The 25,864-nt window shown below is 36.8% G+C and overlaps 1 protein-coding gene across 1 annotated transcript in view; it reads left to right on the top strand.

Moving 5' to 3' along the window:
- Positions 1-3,055: 3,055 nt before the first annotated feature.
- LOC139126253 (gamma-aminobutyric acid type B receptor subunit 1-like) overlaps positions 3,056-25,864 on the top strand; it is a 31,963-nt gene continuing 9,154 nt past the window's right edge. The window contains exons 1-7 of the mRNA XM_070692296.1: positions 3,056-3,262; positions 6,043-6,215; positions 18,317-18,454; positions 19,562-19,729; positions 22,570-22,671; positions 23,126-23,191; positions 25,531-25,737. Coding sequence (XP_070548397.1) covers positions 3,196-3,262; positions 6,043-6,215; positions 18,317-18,454; positions 19,562-19,729; positions 22,570-22,671; positions 23,126-23,191; positions 25,531-25,737 — 921 coding nt within the window. The 5' untranslated portion in view covers positions 3,056-3,195. The remainder of the gene's footprint in view (positions 3,263-6,042; positions 6,216-18,316; positions 18,455-19,561; positions 19,730-22,569; positions 22,672-23,125; positions 23,192-25,530; positions 25,738-25,864) is intronic.

Here is a 25,864-nt window from a genome sequence, read left to right as displayed (position 1 = left end):
CACGCGCTGACCAAAAACAAATCAAATTTTTCTTTTGGCCTAACCGAGAAAACACATGAGTTCAGAGTTTTCAGTTTCGCTTCATTTTCTAACCAAGGTAGTACCTCTGCACTATTAATGCTTCCAATCTTTTAATGATAAATGGATGTGCATAATTTATCTCCAATTGCTGTCTGGGAAATAGGTGATTCATGTCAAATTGTTGTGGTTCGCCGCTGAGAAACATATAATCTAGCATCTTCGGGGATGATTTAATTTTTTCGACAGTGAAGTGAAATACATGCTACTTAAAAATACACGTTTCAGGAACTCAGGAACCTAACTAAAACACCCTCTTATACGCGACAAACAACTCACCACCACCAATGTCATTCATTTTGCAACTTTTATAATGAATGTAAGGTCCCTACAGGTGAAATTGTGACCACCTTATCGTACTCTTTTGTCAACGAGAAAGATTAAAGTGAAATGAAGACAGGAAGGGTACATTTCAGGTCGTGAAACCATGGCAACGACTGTCAAGACTTGTCTACTATTCAATGAGACTCGGTTTAAGAACGGTCAGTTAGGATGTAATACGGTTTTTACGTGACAATCAACATTTTTTTCAATATGAAGGAGATCTTTGACTTTTATCGTGCTGCTTTTTGAAGAGCAAAGTCGTAACGATTCATTGTACAACTGTAGTTTTGTGATGAGTGCATAACTGAGGCCATGACATACTTTTGACTTGCATGACAGTGTAGTTTGTAAACGATAACTGTGGTTGCCATAGGCTTGGGCACACAAATCGATATGTATCGCATTGCTTTTTCACGTGCAAGGAGAATGTATAGGCATTTATAACGGTGAAATACGTTCATTTTACTTCTGCAATTATTGCGGTGAACTTGACTCACCAGATGGAATGAACGTATAAAATAACCAGTGCGAAAATATCCAACCTACATGAAAGCAAGTCATATTCTTGAACAAGGCATTGATTTGCAGATCATTATTTACCGTAACGATTCATTGTCAATAAGTGTTATATGACAATTCTTAGGGATTTCGTTTTACACTCAGACAATTTCCTAGGTCGGTGGAAACTGTTGCTTGGATCACTCGCAATGCCAATGTTCTAAACCGTTGAAATTAAGAAGAAACAAAACTTTATAATCACAGGTAAATATTGCATAATCATGACATAGAGACAGTACGAGGACTGATAACTAAAAACAGAAATTTGCAATGGGGTCTTGAAAGTCAAAATACCTTAAAAGACATTCCATTATGTTTCGTAATTTGTTCAGCCCAAGACGAGTACCCAGTGGCACACTCTTCGTCTGTATCGACGTTAGTTTTTATTACATTAGAATTTCAAGCGGGGCAATATTCAAACACAACGACTGTACAAACTCTTCGTGTATTCAGGATTAAACTTGTCAAATGCATGGCCTACACATATTTCTAACATGACAGGATGTGCGATCTGCCTACAGTTTGCATTACTAACTCTCCTGAGATTCACGTAAACTGGTTCGGAATAATTGATGCAACGTTGAGCTATGTGCTTTGAAAATGGTGACAATCCAGGAAAACAAATATGCAAAAGAATTATGAGGACTCGATGGTGTAGATATTGAAACTGTTGATATACATCTTACAAATCGCAATTGCTTTGCGATAATCACGTGTAGAATCTAACGACGCTGTGAAAATAACTGCATCGGTGTACGTCACGAACAAAGACGGTAAAATGAGATACTGTACAATAATGTTTTGTAGTCAAAGCACTTGCATCTTCTGAAACATCCATTAAATAATTGAGTTGTGGAAAAACAAATCAAAATAAACAAAACAAATCAAAACAAAATATAAATCTTAAATAAATAAAAGAATGACACCATCACCTCCAACTCTAACCTCAATATCAATATCAATATCATCATAATCATCATCACCATCATCATCATCATCAAATCAATCGATCAAACAATGAATCAATCATCATCATCATTATCAACAACAACAACAACAACAACAACAACAACAACAACAATATTCCATGATGCGACATGCATGAAGATATCCGGGAAGCGATCGAAATTACAGTACGTACTTCCAAAGTCAACAGTATAAACTTATTAAAGTGACTGCCACAGTAACTGGATGTTTAGATCATATCGTCCTCACTTTTCTCCTGTGTAACAAGTACATGTTTCTTCTGGTCTCTCAAGTATATTAGAATAGGAATGATTAGCCTTGCTGACACAACACATCGAGTAAGATATGCAATGGCATGCTATTGTCGACTATAATTTAGCCGTCAACTTTTGTTTGGGAAATTCCACGTTGAACATGCCGCGTCGCTAAGTTAAACTCTATGGGTTTCCTGTGACATTTAGAGTAGCACATGAAACTGTATTTTACAAACACGACCAAGGTACTGGAATTATGTCACAATTTACAGCTAGCGGGCGTAAATCCCATTGTAGGCTAGTTCAGCATACCACACATTGAAGATATTACAATGGAATAGCCACCGTGCTGTGGTCATTCTGCCAATTTTCAGTAATCTCACAAATTATTTATCAAAAGTTCTCTCAGGCGTTCAATACAATTATCGTTCACGTTGCCTTGATATATTTCTATCTATGTATTTTTTTAATAGAGAGCATGTGACGAGGCTAGTTATATTCTTGATTGCCTTCAACCACAAAGAACATTGTACATTCTAGGGATGTTATATACATCATTCATTATTCAAATTTATCCCCGAGTAGCTGTGTTGAAATTCGTTGCACTGTCCGAGTGTTATTCATGAAGCCATTACTTTAAATACAATGAAACTGTGACGTCTGTAAAAGACAAACCAGCATTGTTGTAGTAAAGCCGAGAGATCCAATAGCTTAGCACCATATGTTCACTGTCATGATTTCCAGGATTATTCAGTCATTACATTAACAACAAAAGAGGACACAGAATCTTCTGCTCATTTAATTGATATGGTGTCAGACACCACATATGATATCGCATACCATTACGAAAACCTCATGAAACTCAGATCATCCTGCTTTTCTGAGTGATTCTACCACCGTCATAATTGGTCGTTTGGTTATGACGTCACATCGACTTAGCATTTCCGATATTTTAGTTGTGTATTGAAGCAGTTTTTTAGGAAGTGCCGTATCGCACACTACTCCGTGCTGAAGGATGGCTAATGATGTATGGAATATAAAAATGTTGTACGTTCTAATGGTTCTTGCTTATCTCAACAAAAGTAAGTTAATAGCATTCGTTGTAATATTGAGATTATATTTTCGTTCGAAGAATGATATTTTGTGAGTACACTTATTAGTTGCACAGCGTCGCTTCCTAAGGAACTTAGAAATACTTTTGTCATCATTGTGTTTTCCATGGCAGTGAAATGTAAGCAGATGATACGCGGTATGCTGTTTTGCGTAATTGTCGTTGGTAATCAAGTACTAGCTCGATATGTGTAAGGTATCCTGGAAATTTATAGCACCAGATGCAGAGTTTGACATCGGACAAACTTGACTAAACGATAACAATCACTGTAGCTGCAACCGCGCTTTACAACGCTTTCACGAGACTGCTGATCGTTCAGATGACGTGACGTTTACACAAAATGTGAATGGAAATAAACGACTTCGCCCGGGGTCTGTATAATTTATTTACGTTACTGTTAGAATCGGGAAAGTGTAATTGTCATGGCCCACATTTTCTTTGCAACTCAGTCTTTTTAAATCATGGTTGTCTCTTCACCTTTTCTTCCTTTCAATTATAAAATATTTAGCAAGTATCTTTTGTGTATACAATTACTTGGATTTTCACTAACTGTAATAGCAGCAAGACTACAGCGGGGTTTGATAGTAGTTTGAGCCAAACCTGTAGCATCTGGCAGCTAAAGTGAGAGAATTTTTCAAAATATAATTTCATGATGTGCAATTTCATAGTGCAATAATTGAATAAGGAAACAGTTTGGCAAAATAGCTTGCCAGATCGTACATCATGTAATTCATTTAGCGAAAAGTAATCTTGTTAAACATATCTACTTGGTATTGCAAAATACATTAGTCGATGTTATTACTCATATTAATTTTTTATCTTTCTCATTCGATAACGAATGTGTGATTCTGCGCTTTCAAAATACCCTCAGCTGTGAATTTTTTCCATGTACTGGCGCAATGAAATGCAATTTCACATTTGTATTCCTGGAACGTGTAGTTCATTTGCAGAGCGAGGACAACTGCGTGCTATCGCTGAAAGTACAAAGAAATTGGTAATCGACTGAGAGATTGTAACTACCTTAACGTTTTCCAGAAAATGCCACGAGGTAGTTACCCGGATGTAAAAGTCAATGTAGCCACATAAGGATTCAGTCATCAAGACTCGTTTTTTTCCTTCACGATATTTGTGGCAATCATTACAGTACATCATCACTTATAACAGTATCCGCTATTCAACCGCAGAAAGTTACGATGCTTCAGAATGTTTCCTTATCCATAATGTACCGTTATCTGTATCAGGTAGAGCTTTATGTCTGCATGAAATTGGCCACTACAGCCTAGGCAACGCAGAATGAGCAAACAACACAGTATAGTTCTGCGCAGTATCATACTTTAATAGGGCTGATGAAAGTAACTCAACCCGGATGTAAAAAAGAGAATAGTTTACGTGAAAACAGAATATCCATATTTTGGGGAATAATATTTTAGTTTTAAAGAGCTACAAGGTATAGACGGATAACATCTAGCTAGTGATTGTTGGGATTTTGAATTTAAAGTCAGAGTGTGTTTTTCCGTGATCCTGTACGAATTGTCAAGTCAGAGCTAGAGAGAATGTCACCAAGGCAGTGATAATGGAAACCACTGTTCAATGAAAAAGACTTTTCCTTCTTCACTGATTCAGATCTGACAATCAATAGCAGGCTTCCCGAAGTACATCACGTTTAGCATTCATTCCAAATTCTTACTCTTCATTGCTAGCTTTTGTTAGCTAGGTGAAAAAATCAATTGAAAGTGGACTGTGGTCAGTTCCCGCTCAAACGTAACCACCTTGACATCTTCGACGGACCTAACAAGGCGTGAAATTTAGCATCTCTTGACAATTTTGACTTGTGAACATGCCAAACACAAACGTGCCGTCAATAAGTGTGACCATAAATACAAAACATGTATCCGACAGTCGCTATTCAAGAATATAAGTTTAAGTAGGTTCTTCAATATTATAAATTATGCTACTGACTAGACACGTTATGCAACCGTAATACATGAATTTCATTTGTGAAGGGTTCATGCGAAATGGATTGTTAGAACAGTGCATATCTCCTTATGGGACTTGTAGGCAGACACAAGAACTTAATAATTGACCTGTCAGTATTACAATATATTTCCTTCGGCAAGGAAACAAAAAATATATTTATTACCTTTAACGCATTGATAACTTCATTTAATATTGACACTGTCCATTATTTTCGTTCATTGTTTGTGAAGGACCCGCGGTAGATTACACGAATTAACGAGTAAGTTTATTTCAGACTTAGACTGTTGTCACCGGCCAAAATGTACAAAAACATGAGTAATTAAGGTAGGTCACTGGGAAAATCAGCTTGCAATAACAACAGGTCATGAAAGCTAATCACAAAACAGACGACAACATTAATTGAAATGTACATTACTCATATAGTCGTCTTTACGCTTCATTGCAAAACTATTTATCTACTAAACTGTCTTAGGGTATTTAAATTTTCTGCTGACATCAACAAAGGTAACTTATACAACAGGTGGGTTGTAATAATAGTGTGATATAAACTTTGCCGGTAGATTACACCTTGTTCACGTTATTGGAGATTTTTTCTGTACATGGGAAATCCTTAAATGTACGATGGACGCGAACAACGTCACTGTACAAACACGACCTTTCTTCTAATTTTTAAAGCTCTTAACTGACAGGTGTCCCGTCCTGATTTGATTACGTCATTACTTTTTCTTGTCCGTGTATCTGATTACGATGACTGTATATGTTATTGTGTGACAGATGCTTGGTGTGTTAACAAGACACGGATCTACATTGGAGCATTGCTACCAACTCGAACAGACACAGTCTTACGGGAATACGAGAACGTACTGGAGAAAGCGGTCGCTGACGTCAATAACTGCTCCGAGATCCTGGCGGAATATGAGATAACACTGATCGGTAATTACACCGAGGTGAGAATTTCTATACACTATGACGATTCTTATCTTTTACGTTTTTCTGTTCAAAGAACATTCAAAGGCCTAGGGTAAAAAGGATTAAGATCAGATTAAGGGAAACAAATGGCAAAGTTTATATGCATTCATATTAAGAATTATTACACCTCACGTACCATTCGATTATCGTGATTGGTTTAGATGTAGTCACGTGGCATGTTGAAAACAGTGATGGAACATGACTTAGGAGATATTTGCTCCTTCGATGAAGTGATCTTGACCGCTGTAGACGTATATAAGCGTTGTGCGCTTGGTTTCCGCGCATGGTGAAGAGATCATAACCGTTGCTGACGTACCTGAATTTAGTGCGCCGTTTTCATGTGCGTAATAAAATAATAAACTCGTGATCTTGCCCATGCTATCACAGGCATTATCAGGGATTAAGTATTATCATCTGTGACATCATAATAATTGACACTGATGTGTACGTGATAATATCGGAATTCGAAAGTTGACAGGTTTGATTCACAACAATCTACATGCATTACATCAATCTATTGCCAACGGTAACTTTAACCTCGTACGACTGCTCCATCAGAGTTTTATACAGCAATGTGGGATTCAGCAAAACAGTTAAAGGCCATACATTCCATTCCTATGTACTGTACATTTTATTCGATCCGCCAATGCTGCTGATTGTACAAAAATTCGTATTTATTTAATGCCAAGCTTATTTCTCAGTATTTTTCTCAGTATTATTCAAACACATTTAGATTCAGCCAGCAAACTTGACATATACCTTATCAGCGGTAAAGTCTTGTGCATAATATAACCAATTACTATCGACAATGGACAACATGCAATGCACTTGTACTAGTTTGGAAAAAGCTAAGACTTGAATGAAAAGAGTTAAACGATAATGTGTCTAAAATAATGTGTTCCTAGATTGCTTCAGTCGAAAGGCGACATCAGTTAATAGAGACAGTATGTACATAATGGAACACACTGTCTCCACGATGCTTGACGTCCAATGTGGTCACTTTATTTCAAATAGCATCTGTAGAATTTAGCTGCACAGACTGTGTTTCAACACGACGACACTCGTCAGCTTTCACTGAGACTTTTCTTTTCTGAAATTCTACATCATAGATTATGGCAGTCATTAAAATAGAAGCTTTAGATTTTTAAACAAAACAAACTAAAACAACATCGAATACAGTAGACTTGAAAAATGATAGATTAAAATATGGCAATCGGCGATCTCACAAGCGAAGCATTCAAGCTATTTCAATGTACATGCAGACGCTGCACATTTACAGTCGGGGTTAATCCCGTCATTACAGTAGCGTTACCATTTTACAGGCTCTCCATATTGTTGTCTTTGACGATTAAGTAGTGAAGCCCTTAAGAAATTCTGATAATTTTTAGTATTTTACATGCTTTTAGTATCTTGATTAAAATAAAAATTGTTCTTTCCTCAAGTAAGCAGGCCGAAACTAGGTTATAAAGTCACGTTGGTTTTAATAATGAAGAATTGAACGTTGCACGTCGAGTTGTACACATGTCGCAGTTTTGTTCGTGTTCGGAACTGCCTAATCAATTCCTTCAATTGCACACCTTTTGCTACAGTAAGATAGACAAATAGACAGACAGACATATGGTCAGACCTACCGACCAACAGAGACACATGGCAGCATATGCCATAAAGACACTATAGTTACAGTCAGATGGTTTTACTCACCAATAGTGAACAATGGATGCCCTTTGTTATCTGTTCTCTCGCTTAGCTTTAATATCTTATAGTCCCAAGTGTCTCTATGTTATCGTATGTCATGTCGCTCATCTGCTTGCTGTCTGTCGTAAGCGCCAGCTTCTTTTAAAGCATTCTTTGAACGTGATATCGATATAAGAGACTCAAGCCAATCCCTCTGATATTCGATGTAGTTTAATCTTGTGAGGCCCAGCCACACGAGGTTCAATTTTATAAATCGAATTACAGTGTCGGTTGTGTTATGCAAAAGACCAGTAACTGAATTTCATTCTCCAAACACAAAGAATTTATTGTTCAGTGATCCCATGGAATCCAATTAGGTCAAAGATATCCACGGAGAGTGCTATTTATGGCATAAATCCAACTTTATTCTTGAAATGAGAAATAGATATAGGGCTTCATTTAAAAGCCATATTGGCTTTAAATTTTGAAAAATAGATGATAACCAGGGAATAATGTTCAAAATGCTTCTGTTCCAAAACAAATATACAGCTTTCACAAAAATTTGACTCATATCATCATTATTGTCAGTACTTTCGATCGGTTTATGCTAAAAATCTATGATAACAATTGACTAATGTTCAAAATCCTTCTCCTCAATAACTGATTAACCATTTGAACTGAAGTTTTACTCATATACCGTCACTGGTGTATGGTCATATAGGTGTGCAAATCACATTTTGATCAGTCAAGTTGTTTGGCGGCCATATTAGTTTTTGCGAAAAACCAAAAGTCATAAGTGAATAATGTTCAAACATATTTTTCTCCAAAACAATGTACCATTTGTCCTTTATTTTTTCTATATCTTCATTAGTATGTGTACATTCATTTTTATCTTAGCTTAAGGCGTTAAAATAAGTCATGTGGTTCGGTGACCATTTGCATTTTTAAAAAACCTATGATAACTAGGGAATAATGTTCAAAAATCTTATAGAAAAAAAATGCACTATAAACTGAAATTTTACCGCAATTGTAATTGGTGTATGTACTTTAGTACATCTCAATCACTATTGAACTGCTTGCAGCTTTTAATTTTAGTATTTTGGTTCAGTGTTGATCAGATATATAGACACCATGGAATATATAATCAAACATCACTTTCTTTGAAACTGATGATAGATCACGCTTTCTAATGTAGAGCATATATATTTAGGGTTCTAACCGTTTTAGGGATGATTTATCCGAGACATCTATTTCGTAATAATTGATAGATTTCATTATTCGTTACATGAATAATACATTGGAAGCTATCAACCCACAAACACTTTCAATCGTCAGGAGTCATCAATATCACAAAACTAGTTTCAGTAGAGTTTTGTTCCTTTCATGTGAGAAGACATTGCACACATCGCTTGTCACATTTTCAAACAACAGGCGCATATCAAACAAACAAATGCATCGCCTCTGATGGCCACTATTGACGCGAAAGCTTTGTTTGCAGCGGTTTCTGAAGATTAATAAAGCTGCGCAGGAATGAAAGACGCTGAAATAACGCCGGGGTTTTATTAAATATACATCAGCAGGGCCTGCAATGTCAATGACTACTGGCACTATTGAATCGAAAACAAAGATAAGCGAAGAATGATCAATAATAATACTAAGAATGCAACTTCCTAATAGAAGGAGGCAGCAAGAACTCCTAAAAATTATAAATTTGAGTCTATCCGCAATGAAAATGGCATATCGAAGTTAAATCTCTCTTTCGCGTTTACATTTTGTGGAAGGAAGGATACGTTAAAGACCTATTACAATATTTTCACTATGGCTCCAGATTTGGATCACAGTTGATGTTATCTTATCCATGCCATCTTCCAAAAGTTAATTTGCGACATCTTTGAAAGTATGATGTCGTGTGACGAAGGTGCCAATTCTGTGTAAAATCGCCACATAAATTGCTACATATGCTAGTTAGAGCCGAAAATCGTTCATATCCCAGTGATAGAATTTATCGAAACAAGAGGAAAATCTATGAATGAATTAATATATAAATACATTACGGTCACTTTTTCCCTTGATGAGATGACCATGCAATATGAACAAAGCTAGTTTTGAATTTAGGAGAGTATTTCCAGCACTCGCCACTATTTTCTACTTTTTTAAAACTAGAGACTCTTATTATCGCACCGCAGCATTGGTTGGCATGGTGTCGTGAGAGCTCTTACGAGTAGCATTTCAGACACAGACTGTACATTTGATTGCCTTCCGTGCAAGGGAAGATAAAACGTAACGAAATGCTATACCGTTAGCACGCACGCGTTTCATAATGTTGCCATGGTAACTTTACTAGATGAGTACTATTTCCTCTCAGGAGGATGTGGTCCACTGAATAGTGAAAACTAGCCTCATGTTTCAAAATTCAGAATTTTACGAATGGGATATTATATGTTTTGATGTGGATGCAATACAGTCGAAGTCGGTGCATTGCATGCGCGCCAAATCTATCCGCGAAGACTCATTTTTAGTAATTGATAATTGCAGATATCATGTGATCTATGGTTTTTAGGATACTTGTCGTTATTCAAGGATCTCTGAAATTAGCGCCATTCTCACAAATCGTCTCAAAACAACGCCTGCGGAAATAAGAATAATTTGCCCTCATATGTTTCATCAACTTTGGCCGAGCGATTATGTTTGGTGCTAGTCCGCTAGGTGAATGGATAACGTATGTTGTGAGTTCGAACCCGATTGGAAACACCGTGCGTGTATTTCAACCACTAGCATTACAAACACTTGTATTGATAGGAAGAATAGAAATCGTCAATCGACCACAAACTTGAAGTTTTCTCTTTTAGCTAACATGGTACGTGTATTTGGCAATCAAATGGAATCAGTCATTTCTTGGTAATTTGACCCGGCATTATTGTTTCAAGATGGATCAGAAAGTCTATGAGAAGAGTTACGACAGAATTTGACAATTTGAAAAGGGATGTCAGGCAATGATGTCCCTTGGGTGGTCAGTTATGCATTCTTCGTGTCAACATTTCTGAAGAGGAAAACAATTCAGATTAATCAGGGTCAAACAGATCCACTCAGAACAGAATTCAAAATCCTTCCGTCAGGTCAACGACTTAGGTACCCTTTGCCCGCAAAATCTTGTAAAAAAAGTCTTTCATTCCTACAGTTGTGGCAGTTTTGAACTCGGAATTGTACAAATAATTCATTGATTTTTATGTGTGTGTTAATAATTGTAAATCGGGAGCTTTGTGGTGCCTAGGGAAAAATATCCATTTGTGCGTGTTTCGTTGATGGACAATAAAGTAATTTGAATTGAATTGAATTAAATTAAATTGAAACACTAACTAATATGACATTGGATCACTAAGTCAACGAAAAGGAAAACATGTTAGTTATGCTCATTAAGCAAATGGCATAACTGTTTTGTCAGTTATACAGTCCAGTATGATATATTATTGCTTGAATACATGGGTTTATGTGCCCGACTAGGTGACAATTTGCCCGACGCCAGGAGGGCAAACTGTCTCCTGCTGCGAGGGTACATAAAACCATGTATTCAGGCAATAATCTTTTTATTACATGCCTCTTCACAGTTTATGCTATTATTAGTTACATGCAGGGCATTTCAAACAATTTACCATTTTCGACCAGTATCAAACAGATTTTAATGAAAGTTAAAATAGCAGGTGAGGGTATGGATATTTCATATCTAGCGTTAGGCGTCTACTTTGACGACGAAAACGTCGAAGGGCTTCACTGGACCAGGTAACCATGGAAACCGGTCAGTACATCGTTCACCGGCCCGCTAACTCCCCGGATGTTCCTATTCAAATTAATGCACTGATTTGCATTCACATCGAGGCATATCATGAGAAACTTTGTGGTGTATGTACGATAAATCAAATAGAAGTATGATGGATTATATTTGCATGGATTTTATTTGGACTGATTCTTGTTTAATTCTTAGAAACAAAGAACCTCATCACGTGAAGGCATAATTACATCATAATCTTGTCTGTAGGCTTATAAATATCAAAACATAATAAATTGAAGAAATCAAATTTCCTCAGACTGTCGCGTTAGTGATAGGTTGTCGTGTAGCTCGTGGAGTGAATGCCAGCCAGTAACTGCTGCCATGCTGAGAAAAGCCAAGCGTGTTGCGGTGGAAGAGGGTCTAGGTATGTGGCTGCATGGGCTGCACCGCCGGGAGGGGTACAGAAAGTTTCAAGTGAGGGTACTGCCAGTGTTTGTTCGCAATTCAAAATCCAACATAGCGTTTTACTTTAAAGAGAGGGTTTAAATGTCAGCAGGTTTTACAGCTTTCACATAAAGCAATTAATTATTCGTAAGAAAGGTACACTAAATGACATTTCCATGAACGCAAACTTTATTTGTTGATGGTACCTGAGAAATGATAACAAAGGGATCATCGTAATTATTAAAGCATCACCAATATTATTTCAATGTCATTCTCGAACTATTGTTTCTATATCTTGAAAGAATGCTAACGGAAATAAAAGGCCAAATGAAACAGACGGGAGGTCAATCAGCGTTACTATGGTTACAGTACAAGCAAGCCTTCAAAAGTCCAACAGGATTACTGTAACATTATTTATTGTTTTCAAGGTAACTTTGTTAAATGGATGACGAAAATGAGTTTTGAAGATATAAAGCGAGGAAGTTACCGCAAACTGATGATACATTGATATCTTTTCAAACAAGATAATTTATGAGTCTTTTGTCGCAACAGGAAGGTTTGAAATACTCACTCAATAAATTCAGAAATAACATTACTCAGTGATATACGGCTGACTATAATTATTTATTGTGTACTTTACAGTGGAGTGGTGACTATAATCATAATCCATGTGTGACATACTTTTACTCCTTGATTGTTGTCACCATAGTGTAGTCCTTGCTGTCTTGCCTTCTGTTTGCGTAATTGTCAGTTTATCTGCCCGATTGTCTATCCTTGTCTGCCTCTGACGTGATTGTGTTCAGTTCCAAACATAGACAGGAAGTACATGATAAACATATGCCCTGTAAACGGATAATTTAACGTTTGGCATGATTTTTCAATATTTACATGAGACAGGAATTTCTTCTTTACCCATTCTATTAACACACAAACGAGAAGAGAAATCTCTCGCAATTGATTTGTCTGGCGGTGCCTCTGACATTTAAAGCAGCAATCAAGATTTCTATAACATTTTCATATGCTTGCATTGCCGTTATAATCCTAAGATTGTTTAGCGGTTTGGTACCTCACATCTGAACAAAGTGACGCACTTGTTTTGAAGACGAACTTTTAAACTGTGATAAATCATCAGTTTTGAAGCTGTTACAACAAGCGATATGGTATTTCCAAGTCAACAAACAACACGTCTTATTCAATAGAGCCATAAGATGTGTATAGAACAACGAATCAAAACATCAGAGTCCATACGTAAATAGTTACACATGTGTATGACTGGTATTTCTGTTGTACACTTATTAGGATTTCGCGATAGCAAGTTATTATAAGGGATACTTTAGTTTTGTTAACATGGCTTGACGAAATATGAAAACACATTATTTTTTCTCAATTTTTAGATTTCACAATGATCTTGATATTCACTGTAAAGCATTTGTTACAGACGATGGATATTCTTGGATATCGTTACTATTCATGCAGAAACGTTGAGTCATGTGAAAATGGTTATCAGATGTAACTCAATTGTTTTACGTCCTCAATGTAACCGGTCCATTGTTGTCACATGTAACTTTCCTGAAACGTACATTGTACACTAAACAAAAGATTTGAGGATACAAGTTACCTGGCCGGGAATTATTCAGTGTACGTCATACATTTTCACAAAAATCAATAAGTAGGACACGTGAACGTATAACAATTAGTGTGGCGCTTAAGTTTTAACAGTCTGTGTGTGGCTAAAGTTAAAATGGTTTGTAAGAATTCAACACACCAATAGCGACAGATCATGTACTCTCATTGACGTGACATTCCATTGATGTAAGTTTCCATCGAGAAGAAGAAATCATTATCAGATGACATTTAACGATCGAAGAGTGATTTTATCATTTTCAGTGAAAACGAGGCAAACCAGATAAAGTATTATAGATGTTTAGTACAGTCAGGCTAAAGTTTCGCCGAATATTATATGGCATCTCTACGTGAGTTCGTATAATTACCGATCAGCAGTCACCTGGTGACAGTGTAATACCATATCAGATATTAAATTCCATTCTTCAGATACAGAACAATGCAAAGCCGTGGGATTCGTAAGCAGTGGTCGACACTTTCAAACGCTGAACTAACGGTGTCAAATTACTCTTTATAAAAATCGATCAGGCTACTTGGTATTACAGTCACGCAGAGCCCAATAGCGTAAGAGGAACTTGAAGAAGTTCGCAATCTCATTGAAATCGATGCAAAATAGGTCCTGCTGTTACGACGCAGTTTGTGAGAAGATTAGTAAAACAAGTGGTTTACCATCAACTCGATTGCACTCACAAAACGTTGTATAGTTTGCTCAAACCACTTATCCTGTCGTTCTTGTGAAATGAAATTTCCTTCTTATTTCTGTTTGCGGGAAACTAACAAATTAGCATTGATTGCGTCTAACGTTAACTTCGAACAATAAGCTTATCTTGCACAAACTCGTATCTTGTAGCAGTGTTTCTAACAGTATGATGACACCACTGGATATAAACACTGTCTGAATAAATGGACGTGTTACGATAAATCATATTTTACTCATAAATCCGATCAAATCATTTCTTGTAACTTAAATATCAATTTAAACACACTTCCGTTCTGAGAAATGATATCACTACTCAATAATTGATTTGTTGGCGCCGAAGGCTATGTTGCAATAAATACAGAGAATAAAATCACAACACGTAACTTCTCAATCTGCTAGCCATCGAATCCCAGCCTTTCAAAATTGGCGTGGCGCCAAAATACGTTGCTATTTGTTTTGTTCGTGCTCAGCGTGGTTTGAATTTGACCATACGATGTTTTACAGGCATAATTTTCATTGCGATTGTTCTATTCGAATCATTTCCCCGAAAAACCGGGCCATGTCAGAATGAATGAATGAACGAATGAGTAAATGAAAAATGAACGAACAAACGAACGAACGAAAATGAATGCACTGTACGTATAGATTGAAAAATCACTGTGATCTGAGGCACGACATCATTTGAACACAATTGATGAGAAACATTATGGTTGTCGATCAGAGTGCAGGCCATATTGACACATAGATCGAAGACGAGACGGGAAGACTAAGGTTAAAGGGTTTAATTAAAGCCTAAGCGTATTTTCTCTATTTGACGCCACACTCTTTAAGTGGAGAGAACGTGATGCAGTAGAGTTGACAATAGAATCAAAATTGAACTTTGTAGTATTCACTAGAATCTCATCTAACATGAAAGTGTAGACGTTCATTAGATGACTACATAGGCATCGGTAGTGAACTGACCCAGATATGACTGAGTAGATCATTGTTGTGATGTATTTCCAGTCACAGCGAAGTGATTCTTTGAGTTGTATCTACTTAATGAGAACGACATGGTTAAAGACTGATTTTCAGCATTGTAATCGCAATACACAAGTCTGGAATATTCCATGATGCAAAGCAAAGATAAATGACGTCATGATCTCTTCAACTCATAGGAATTAGTCTCTAAATCATTTACTGTGTAGCGATGTTTAAGTAAGATTTTCTGACAAAACAGTTTGATTTTCAGTGCTACATTCACACGTCATAATATGATATATTTAGTAAATTCTACATATTTAATGAAGTCAAATGTCTCAAGAACTCATGAAGAATTAGAAATATAGCGTACAAGAATGTGGTTTTTCACTTGACTCTCCTTTACTATTAACGAGGAAAATTGAATTTTGATATAATTCATGCGCTATTTTCTCTCTAATTTCCTTTTTTGGTCAAAGTGATTAATTTATACACAAAAACGCCAAAACAAGCACGAAGTTGACATCAATTGCCTGTTGTACAGTTCACTTTTTCAAATAAAGTCTTTACGAGTTCCGGGCTTTCTCTTGGGAAGTAAAATCATTTGGCTTTACGAGAAAGGCCACTAAACGTGATCTCGTTAAAGACATTAAAGCGAGGCTATCATTCCAAGAAACCGATGATCTATTATTTTATAATTTAATTAAATCTCTGTACATTTGATAATTTATCTTTCTACGATTGTCATGACACCATGACATTTCGCGAATACCATGGTCATGTCATGAATGTCATGACCATGACACACGCGAAAGGAACGTGAAAGAGATGCATTACGTTCAGCAGTCGATAAACACAACATTTAATTCCCGTGTGTTACTAACCCACATAATAATGCATGGTTGATCTCGTATTTCCTTTTAAGCAAGCTGCCAATCGTGATTAAATAGTTTGCTACTGTAGCAGTATTATAGTTCTATACATCTGCTTTGTTTTATGATATCCTATAAATCTCCGAAATGTTTTCGTCGAAATAATCGTAAGTTAGATTTCAGTAAAATTATTACTTTCAGAATGGATACCTTCACAGTAACGATAAACAAGGAACAATGAAATCTACTAAATAATCATAACATTAAATCTTATCCTGGTGGCAATAAAAACTACAAACTTTCCTTGAGCTATTTTTCACAGTCTTAAGAAATGAAACACACATTCTTGCAATCTCCATCCATTGGCCTCTTTCTGTAGGTCTGTCTGCCTGTCTTTCTGCTTGTCTACCTGTCTGCCTGCCGTTCCTGTATGTCTGTCTTTCTGTCTGTCTGTCTCTCCATATCTGGTTATCAATATCATGATCATTCGCACACATAATAATAAGAACCAAATGACCTATTTTTTAAATCAGACACATATTTAGTTCAAGTAAGACAATAGTAGATGAAATATTAATGGTTTTATCGTACCTCTACTACGTAACGTAATCGTGGATCAAGTGAAATCGATTGCGTCATCAGATGACGACACCGATTGATGAGAACGGCGAAAAATGATATTTCGAGAATCCAATATTTGACCACAGGCCGTGCTATTCAATTAGCCGTGTATGACCTCTTTCTCTTGTACACTGTAACTTAAATATGCTTATAACTGCCATATACAGTGTACGACTGTGAATGGGTACGATTTATCGACAGAGCCGTGAATACAACGTTAACACACATTGTGTATGAAATAATATTTCTTTACAATTGAACCTAAAGTGGATTACTTGGTGTCTGGAGAATTTAAGTAAAATCTTAAAAAAACTAGTCAGTAATGAGAATCAGACACACATTATTTGTCTTTTACGCCACAAGTGAATAATGTGGTCTATTAATGTTTTTGATAACAACAACATTTATGTGTAACCGTTGAAAATGCATGTCTGTCATATCACGCAGGCGAGATAAAGCGCCAACAGTTTTCCTGACGATGGAAGAGATACAAACCGTGATGAAAACCAACTGTCATTCGTTCATCTCTGAACCAGTTAGAGCTACAAATGATTGCAAAGCAGACAGACAAAGAAACATGCAGTAAAATAAACTGACTATCACTGCAACCCTTTAATCAAGTCATTTCTTTGTTAGAATGTTGATCCGACAACTAGACCTTCAAATGACCTTATAATGTACGGTACTCGATGGTTCATCGACAAATTTAAAGTTCTTATGTTTTGAAGTTTCCCAAGTGAATATCTCCAGCTTTCACCCGGGAGTAATACCTCGACTATTGAAAGGATATTACACATGTTTTCACCGGAATGAACAGTAAAACTATTCTCTGAAATGCCAAGTGTGTGCACAGAATATATGAATAGATTTAAAGAAAACGAACAGAGCTGTATGTCATTATTGTCAAAGAAAGCTCCACTAATGACATTTAAGTATGCGTTTAGTTGTCTTCTAATTTTAATGAGATGGCTTAGAAAGTTAGTTGAACTCAATCCTACTTGGCGTGATGTCGAATATATCTCGGGGTATTTGTAGCCACTAAATACCAGTCATGAATAGATGAAGTACACAATGGCACAGCCGTGAAATCGTAAATATTTGTGGTTGTTTAACCTTGACATCAACTGTGCGCTGACAGAATACGTTATCTTCATGCTGATGCATATGTATCCTTCACGGTGTAAATATTTCAGTGTACGTAGCAATCAAATTTCAATGTCCCGTCTTAATAGTCTTGTCTCTTCATTAATTTTATCACGACAGAGGTCATAAAATAAAAGAGAGAGAAACAATCCTCATTACTTCCAAAAATGATCAAGAGACTAATTGGTATACGTTTTGTAACAGAGGTGAGTAATATGTATGAACCGCAACCTCACCAGAGACATTCTAAATCTCCTAATATATATCTCTTCACAGATGTTGCCTGACAGAGCATTGCATATTCTCTATGACTTCATTTACCGAAAGCCCCAACTGACAACCATGTTCGGCCCTACGTTTTCAAATGTTGCCTCGGTCGTCAATAGAGTAGCCGCCGAATATAACATTATACAGGTAACGTTTGATGTTTATATGCTTCCTTAAATTCAATCACGTGATTAAAATTGACTACAATTCGCATCATCGGTTCAATTCGAATTTTTTACGAAGTCGTCAATCCCGGATATTGGATTAAAAGCAAACAGGCTCCAGGTGTACCGGTTTGATCTACTTGTTGTTGAATAATCACCATATAATGATCTCCATAAGCGACATTGCTATGTTTATTCCTTCGCCTGAAGTTAACAGCTGCATGTCAATTTACTGAGTGTGCGCAGTGCTTCCATTTACACCGCTGTTCAACTCACGACCAGAAGCACTTTGTCGTATGGCATTACAATGGAAATCAATCTACAAATTCACTATTTACTCTCATTTACAAAAACCTTCGTTTTAATAGCAATTAATTGGTTCACACTTCAAAGCCAAAAGACTCAGTGCTTTTGCAGTATGAATCGGAAATTATTTATCAACTCAGTGAGAAACAGTTCTTGTTGAATTTGGCAAGAGAGAGACAAAACTAATAGTTTGTTCTCAAATAATCATGTTTTAAATTTGGTTGTTTTAATTGGTAAGTGGTACAGAATTCTAGATACTAATCTCTGTCAAGTGAATCTTGGTTCTGCATAAACATAACGATTGACCTTTGCAATTATCAAATAAGAGTCCTTGCAAATCTGTGGTAAAATTATTTGCAGATCGACAGCAAGTGTAATCTTCACATAGATTGCTTGGGACATTTTAATGTGCATCTGCGGACAGACATTAAAACGTCATCGAAATAAGTTTGTTCGATTTTATTTGCTGGGTATTAATATTATTTTGAAGTCCTTGAGCTCTTACAGTAACGTACATGTAGATTGCAGAAGATGCTGTACTGTTACGATGTTGACCTCAAAAAGAAGGAATCCGCCCTAATTGGGGGTCACGTGTGTTGCAGTGATATTTACAGCTTGATAAATCCACAACCTTTGTGTAAGTCAGCAGCATTGCGTGGGCACTTCAAGTTTTGCACGGAAAATCATTGGGATCAGTAAAGTAATGTGTGCCTTACCCAAGGGCATTTCAACTTGCCATTCTGATGGCCAGATTACTGACACGGTGTTAATCTTGATTTGACAGATTGGCTACGCTTCGTCACCGTCACTGCGTGATAAGGTGGCATACCCACTTACTGTCCAAATCTACCCAGTGGATGATGTATTAAATCCGGCCAGAGTTCAATTCATCAAGTCTTTCAAATGGAGTCGTGTCGCCATAATTTTCGATGATATTGAATACTTTCGTTCGGTAAGATAAAGTTCTGACTTAATCCTGCGAGATTTTCTAACGAATTAGTATCTCTGCAGATATTGCTCTAATCATCAGGCTGCATTCACAATACATGGAGGGGAACTGGATGAATTCACTGTTATGTCGTCCAGTGGATCTTATGTTAATAATAATTGAACAAATTCTGGAATCTTTTAATAGCATTTCATTAATTTATTTGAAAAAAAATGTAAAATAGTATGAATGGCCTTGAATTTTGGTAAGAAAAATCAACAGTTAGACCTTGTTCAGGGGACAGACGCTGCAACTATTGACATTTTTTTCCCAATATTTCAATTCTATGTATTAAGGTAGTATGCGTCTTGAATAAGAAAGACTTAAAATTTTGGTCAATTTTCTCAGGGAATCTTTCAACTATTCTCTTTCAAAACCAAAAATAAAAAAATATGGGGTCGCCGTACGTGCAAATTCTGGTACTACAGAAACAAATTCTCAAAATTTACCGATACTTAAAATTCAGAATGGCCACCGTGCCTTGGTTAACTCTTTGGAGAAAAATAAAATGATCGATTTTCTGAAATCTGGAGAAGTTTTCTTACACCAAGAGCTTTAAAATGAACCCCTGCAAGAGGTAGATCACAAAAGGATTATTAAAGTTGGAGAGTTTGAATATCTGTCCTCGAGGCGTATTCCACCTTAATTACACTTTCGTTCTATTTCCCTACGGCATGCTGAAACTCACAATATTCGCCTTGTTAACAATGTCTGTATACGAATATATTGTATGTTGTTAATGATTGAATTAAAGTCCAAACTGAAAGATATTATCAACGATACAAATGCATATATACACAGACTGTGCTGAGAAAGTGAATACTGAATATTTCAACATGAAACTATCAATACTTTTACTTCCATAGCACAATAATTGCACTAAAACTAACCATTAAAATCATCTATAAAAACAATCATTAGAAATACGAAATCCATAAAATTGTTTCAAAAAGGGTACAGAAAGGCTCAAAATAGCCTCTAAAACCAACAAAATATCGAGGGCGACTGGGGGAACCCCCTCTCGAGAGGAGAGCATATCCCCCTTGACCCCTCTCTCTCTCCTGGCGATGACCTTTGGTCATCAGCCTCTTAGCGACCTTTACTGGCTGCGAAACCAGTTAGCTGTCATTTCTTTTTAGCCTGTTGATAAAAAAAAAATGTGATAGTCATGTTAGGTGTAAAACAAGTGATTGGAGTAGCTACAAAGAGCAAAAATACTGAAAGACAGATATTTAAAATTTTAGTTTAATATTGTTGGTTTCGTAAATGTTTTGTGATATAGTAGTGGCAGGATTTGAACATTTTTGATCATATAAAGGGGGTCCAGAGGGGGTCTAAAACGAATGAGGACCTTGATCGCAATTCCTCCAGCACCCAGTACCCCGTATTTGTAAATGCAGCCTTATTGTGCACAAGGGGTGGGTAATCGAATAAGACTGGTTTAATCAAAACCAAGAAATAGCTGAAAATTTACCGTATTAGTAGTTTAATGCATTGATAATCAAGCTAAGATATGCATTTCTTACAATTGTGACATCAAAAAAGTACCACGTAGCCACAGGAAAAAGTTAAAACAAAACTCAAAGCGAAGCAGAGTTGATGGTTGTAAGATCAGTACGGTAACACTGCTATCTCTTATCAGTCCCAGTGGGTTCTTCGTGCATATCGTATAGAACTACCCAACATGCATCAGGTGATGGTCTACGCTCTATTAACATAGGGTTTGTGATCCAATGATATATTGTAAGTACACAGCTAGTGTGTGCTTATACTGGCTTAGACAGCACAGGAGGAAATGATGTCACAGAGCATTGTACAAAGTCGAGAGGTGACATGTTGATTACGGGTCAGAGGTTTCAGATGGAGTCGAAACTCGTGTTCAAATTGTGTAGCAATAAAACTTTGGATAGACAAAAATTAAATGCTCTTACTTCTGCTTCTCTTTATTTGTGCATTCATTCTTTTAAAGACGTTTCTTTTGATTTTCAAAATTGTTTTAAGCGTGTCTGTTGAACAAGCCACATTGCAAGAACCCCTCGCCCTTATTACAAAGTAATAAGACAGTCTACTCACCACAATGAACTGTAAAGGGTTATACGATGACCGGGTAAGGCGCAGCTTTTGAAATATTTCGCTTGAGCTCACTCTAACTAAAAGATTCACTCCGATTTCTTACGTTGCACCCATGATTCCATTTTTCCTCAACATTTATTCTTTTAAAGAACCTGCACTTTCTCAGCGCACTTCAGACGGCAATGAAGTACAATATTCTGTATTTGTATCGACAAAACTATCGGTTATTCATCCATTCAATAGACAGATGTTTGCTGAATGTAATCAACTGCTCATATACGATCGATCTGGACGATGTGTGAAATCCAGAGCTTTCAAACGTACTTTTCAAGACAAATAGCATTGGCGGCAAAGGCAAGGAGCGTATCCAATCAATTACATGGTGTACGCACATGTATACCATGTCATCGACATCTGTCACCATGGCAATAAACAACGTAATGCATTATAGCATTTTTGTTATTTCCTGGGGAAGTAACAAAAATCTGTGCCGTTGAAAGTAATTTGTTTTTGTGAGAATATTCAATGAATATTTCTTCCTCTTACATACTGCAGTGTGAGTATATTCAGTCAATATGCATTCAAGTGTTTAGGAAGATTTACACAAGTCTTGCCTTGTTACGTGCTGATGTTTTGCTCTTAAAATGAAAGTAACTTTGTCAAATAAGAAATTTTACAAGCATGACAAGGACTAAGCATTTACAGTTCATTGGTTTCTCTTGTCGATGCAGAATATGAAGAATCTAGTACAGTTACTGACTGATGAAGAAATAGATATCTTAACGATGGAATCAATATCGCATGACCCAAGTTTACAGGTTCAAAGTTTAAAGGTCAGTATTTAAATTTCACAGGTAGAACAATGATTGCCTGTTTGCGTGTGCATTAATGGACGAAGTTGTATAAGAATGCTATTGACCTGTCATCATTTCAAATCAAAATTATTTGTACAGATGGCATGGGTGGCAAAATGTACCAAAACAGCTTAAAGGGTCAACGCAGATTAAAGTAGTTTAATTGTAGATTACATACTGGAAGCTAAGCGAGGCCCTAAGTTTGGTGTGTCTATTCACGTATCCGTATATGAGATTATCAAAATGACTGGCAGTCCTCCCCAGTCTTCGTTACATGCAGAATGGTGAGCGACCGAACTTCCAGAATAGGGGAGGTAATTGAATTCTCGGGTCAACTCACCGAGTATAAGAATGCCAATCCATATTGTTAGCATTAGGATTTGTAAAGTTAGCTGTAGCTCCAACCTATCGTAATTATGCTTGCTTTATGCAGAGACACGACGCCAGAATTATTTTCCTCTTGGCCTACATGGAAGAAACCTTTACCGTATTCTGTCAGGTTGGTACATCAATGACTGTAATTGATAGATTGTAGATTGAGCTTTTGACTTAATATTTTGAAGCATGTACGATTAAGTGACTGCATTCAATCCACAGACAATTCAAGTTGTACGTGATATGTGTATTTTGCGAATTAGCGTGTGCATGTCACTTGTATATCCTCGGTAAATACTCCTCTATCATAGCAGTGTGTGCTTGAAGAGATGTCGGACAACTGTGAACCTCTGTAGAATGCTATAGGGCCCTTAGTGAACGTTGCATACAAACTCAGACCAGTGATTCACGCTTCAGTTAATCCAGTGTCATGAACGATAAACTACTCAGCTTTATCTATGATCTGTGCTTCCATACATGCTGCAGGCCTGCTTGCATAGCTAGTATCTGACAGAGAAATCAACGTAATCATGAACACACATTCAGTCTACCGTACGCGTGTTTCTACTTGTGAGAAAATTTTCAACGCACAAAATATGCAATGATATTTTTTCAAGTCGTTGTCGGCGTTTCTGATTGGCCCTGATGTTCCCGCAGGGAATTTTGATATGTAATGGAACAAGGCTTCAGATTGTTGTGGTATTGATTGGAGCGTTATTACATTGCAGTCCTGTTAACAGCCTAGAATGTAAATCGATGTAAGATTGTTGCTGATCGAAGCTACACTAAAGCACAGATCAAACCTGTAAAGTACACTTTCAGATACATATTATCGAAAACGTCTCTTATTGGAATTCATTGATGGCATGTCTGTGTTATTGAACAAAAGTATACGTTGTCGCATCATATCACCGATGTAACGGTATTTGGTGATAAAACTACCATACGATGAGTGCTGAAGAGAAATGAGATGAACCACGCTGAACTTCATAACGCTTTACAAAGTATGTTGCTTTATAACATACAACAGCTGTAACTGGATCTCATTGGATTCATTTAGCGAGCCGCGAGAATATGTTAGGGAAGTGAATTTTGTATATAGTACCATCTTTGCTCCCTTTGCTAGTCCAGAACAGGTTAACCAAAAAGACAGTGCCAAGTACGGAATGAAAAATATAGTACACGGTCATCAACAAAGTCCAAAATAGACGAAAATTTTCGAGATTTAGACCAAGCATTCTCATCTACGAAATGACGCAAAGACAGACATCAGAATAAAATTCAGAAGTTTGATTTGGGTATGCCAGAGTTTGGAAATCCAAATGGTTCGTTTCTGACTTGAAGCAACATGCATTTGTGCCTGAATTAAAGTTCATTGAGATATAAACTTGGTTAATAACAACGGATGCAATGATTCGTCTGTCAAACCAAAACCCAGGGAGAAGTCAACCCACACAACCTTTCACATCGATCACTAGTAAGCTAGGGAGTCTTCAATGCCAGCTTTCTGATAGACGATATCGCTACAGGCTCTCTAGAAATCCCTTTTGTTATAGTGTAACCAGTACCGTTTCAAAGGTGTGTTACGATTGTTTCCGATCCAGTATAATTGTTGTTTTAGATAGTCACCGTGTTTACATGTTTTTAATTCTCCATTCAATTGTTCTAGGCGCTTTAGTATTGAAAAGGATATAACGTTGTCATCACATAGACGTGAAATCTGATGATCTAGAGTTTCTTAGTCTATATTTATTCATATTATCTATGCAGTTCAATCATGTGTCTTGTAGACGCATGGCCTACAGGAAACACGCTGTTCAAAAAAACTGGACGCTATTCAACTGACCAAAGCCCTTCATATAATGTGAGCCTTTGAGCAAATGGCACTTGGCGTTCACGTGACGAATGACAAAACATTTATTTGGCTTTTGTTATACAGACAGTCGAGGGACAGTGGTCTCAGTACATCAACCCGTAATATTTCATAGCAAAAGACGGGTAAAACATGCTTAACCGTTTATTGTTCTCTGCACAAGAGATCATAATACGCATCGTAGCGAATAAGGTGTGACATCGGACGTGTGGCTGTATATGTGCTAAGTTTATTAAGGCGGTATCAGACGTAGTGTAATTAACATTTCAGGGAAACCTAGAACATAAATGTCAATTACCTTTACAGAGAAAAGTTTTCATACGCATGTCATGTGCACAGAATCATAATACAGCACTTGAAATATCTTCGTAATTGTTTCAGTAACTCACACTACGCTGAGATATTTGGGGACAGATGCCGTGACACTTGTGACGTTTTCTCATTTCACGAATGTTATGATTTGACTTGTCTTTACAAAGAAACAAACACATTAACATATGACACTGCTTATTTTTCTGAATCCAAATTATCTGACAAGTATGTAAATGTTTCATTCGGTGAAACTTAGTTTGTTTTCAATTTCTTGGAAGGCCTATCTGGAGGGTATGTACGGTCGTAAGTATGTTTGGATAATTCCTGGATGGCTGTACGACTTCAGCTGGGATAGCTGGGATAAGTTTGATTGGGAAACTATACCATGCAACAGGGAACAGGTGCGAGAAGCCATGGACGGCTACATAGGCTTTGTAGCAGATCCGTACTTAGATGATCTGGACGAGATTGACTTCAATGGTGTTGTAAGTTCTAGCCATCATAGATGGCGCACTTACTAGTGAAACGTTTTAATTAACGATGTTCTCGTAGAATTGAAGTGCCCAGTTACCGAAATCACGATGTCAGTTCTATTACTTGTTAAACAATTCC

Source organism: Ptychodera flava (genome assembly GCF_041260155.1).
Source record: "Ptychodera flava strain L36383 chromosome 3 unlocalized genomic scaffold, AS_Pfla_20210202 Scaffold_27__1_contigs__length_13241970_pilon, whole genome shotgun sequence".
NCBI lineage: Eukaryota > Metazoa > Hemichordata > Enteropneusta > Ptychoderidae > Ptychodera > Ptychodera flava.
This window is presented reverse-complemented; position numbering and strand designations above follow the sequence as displayed.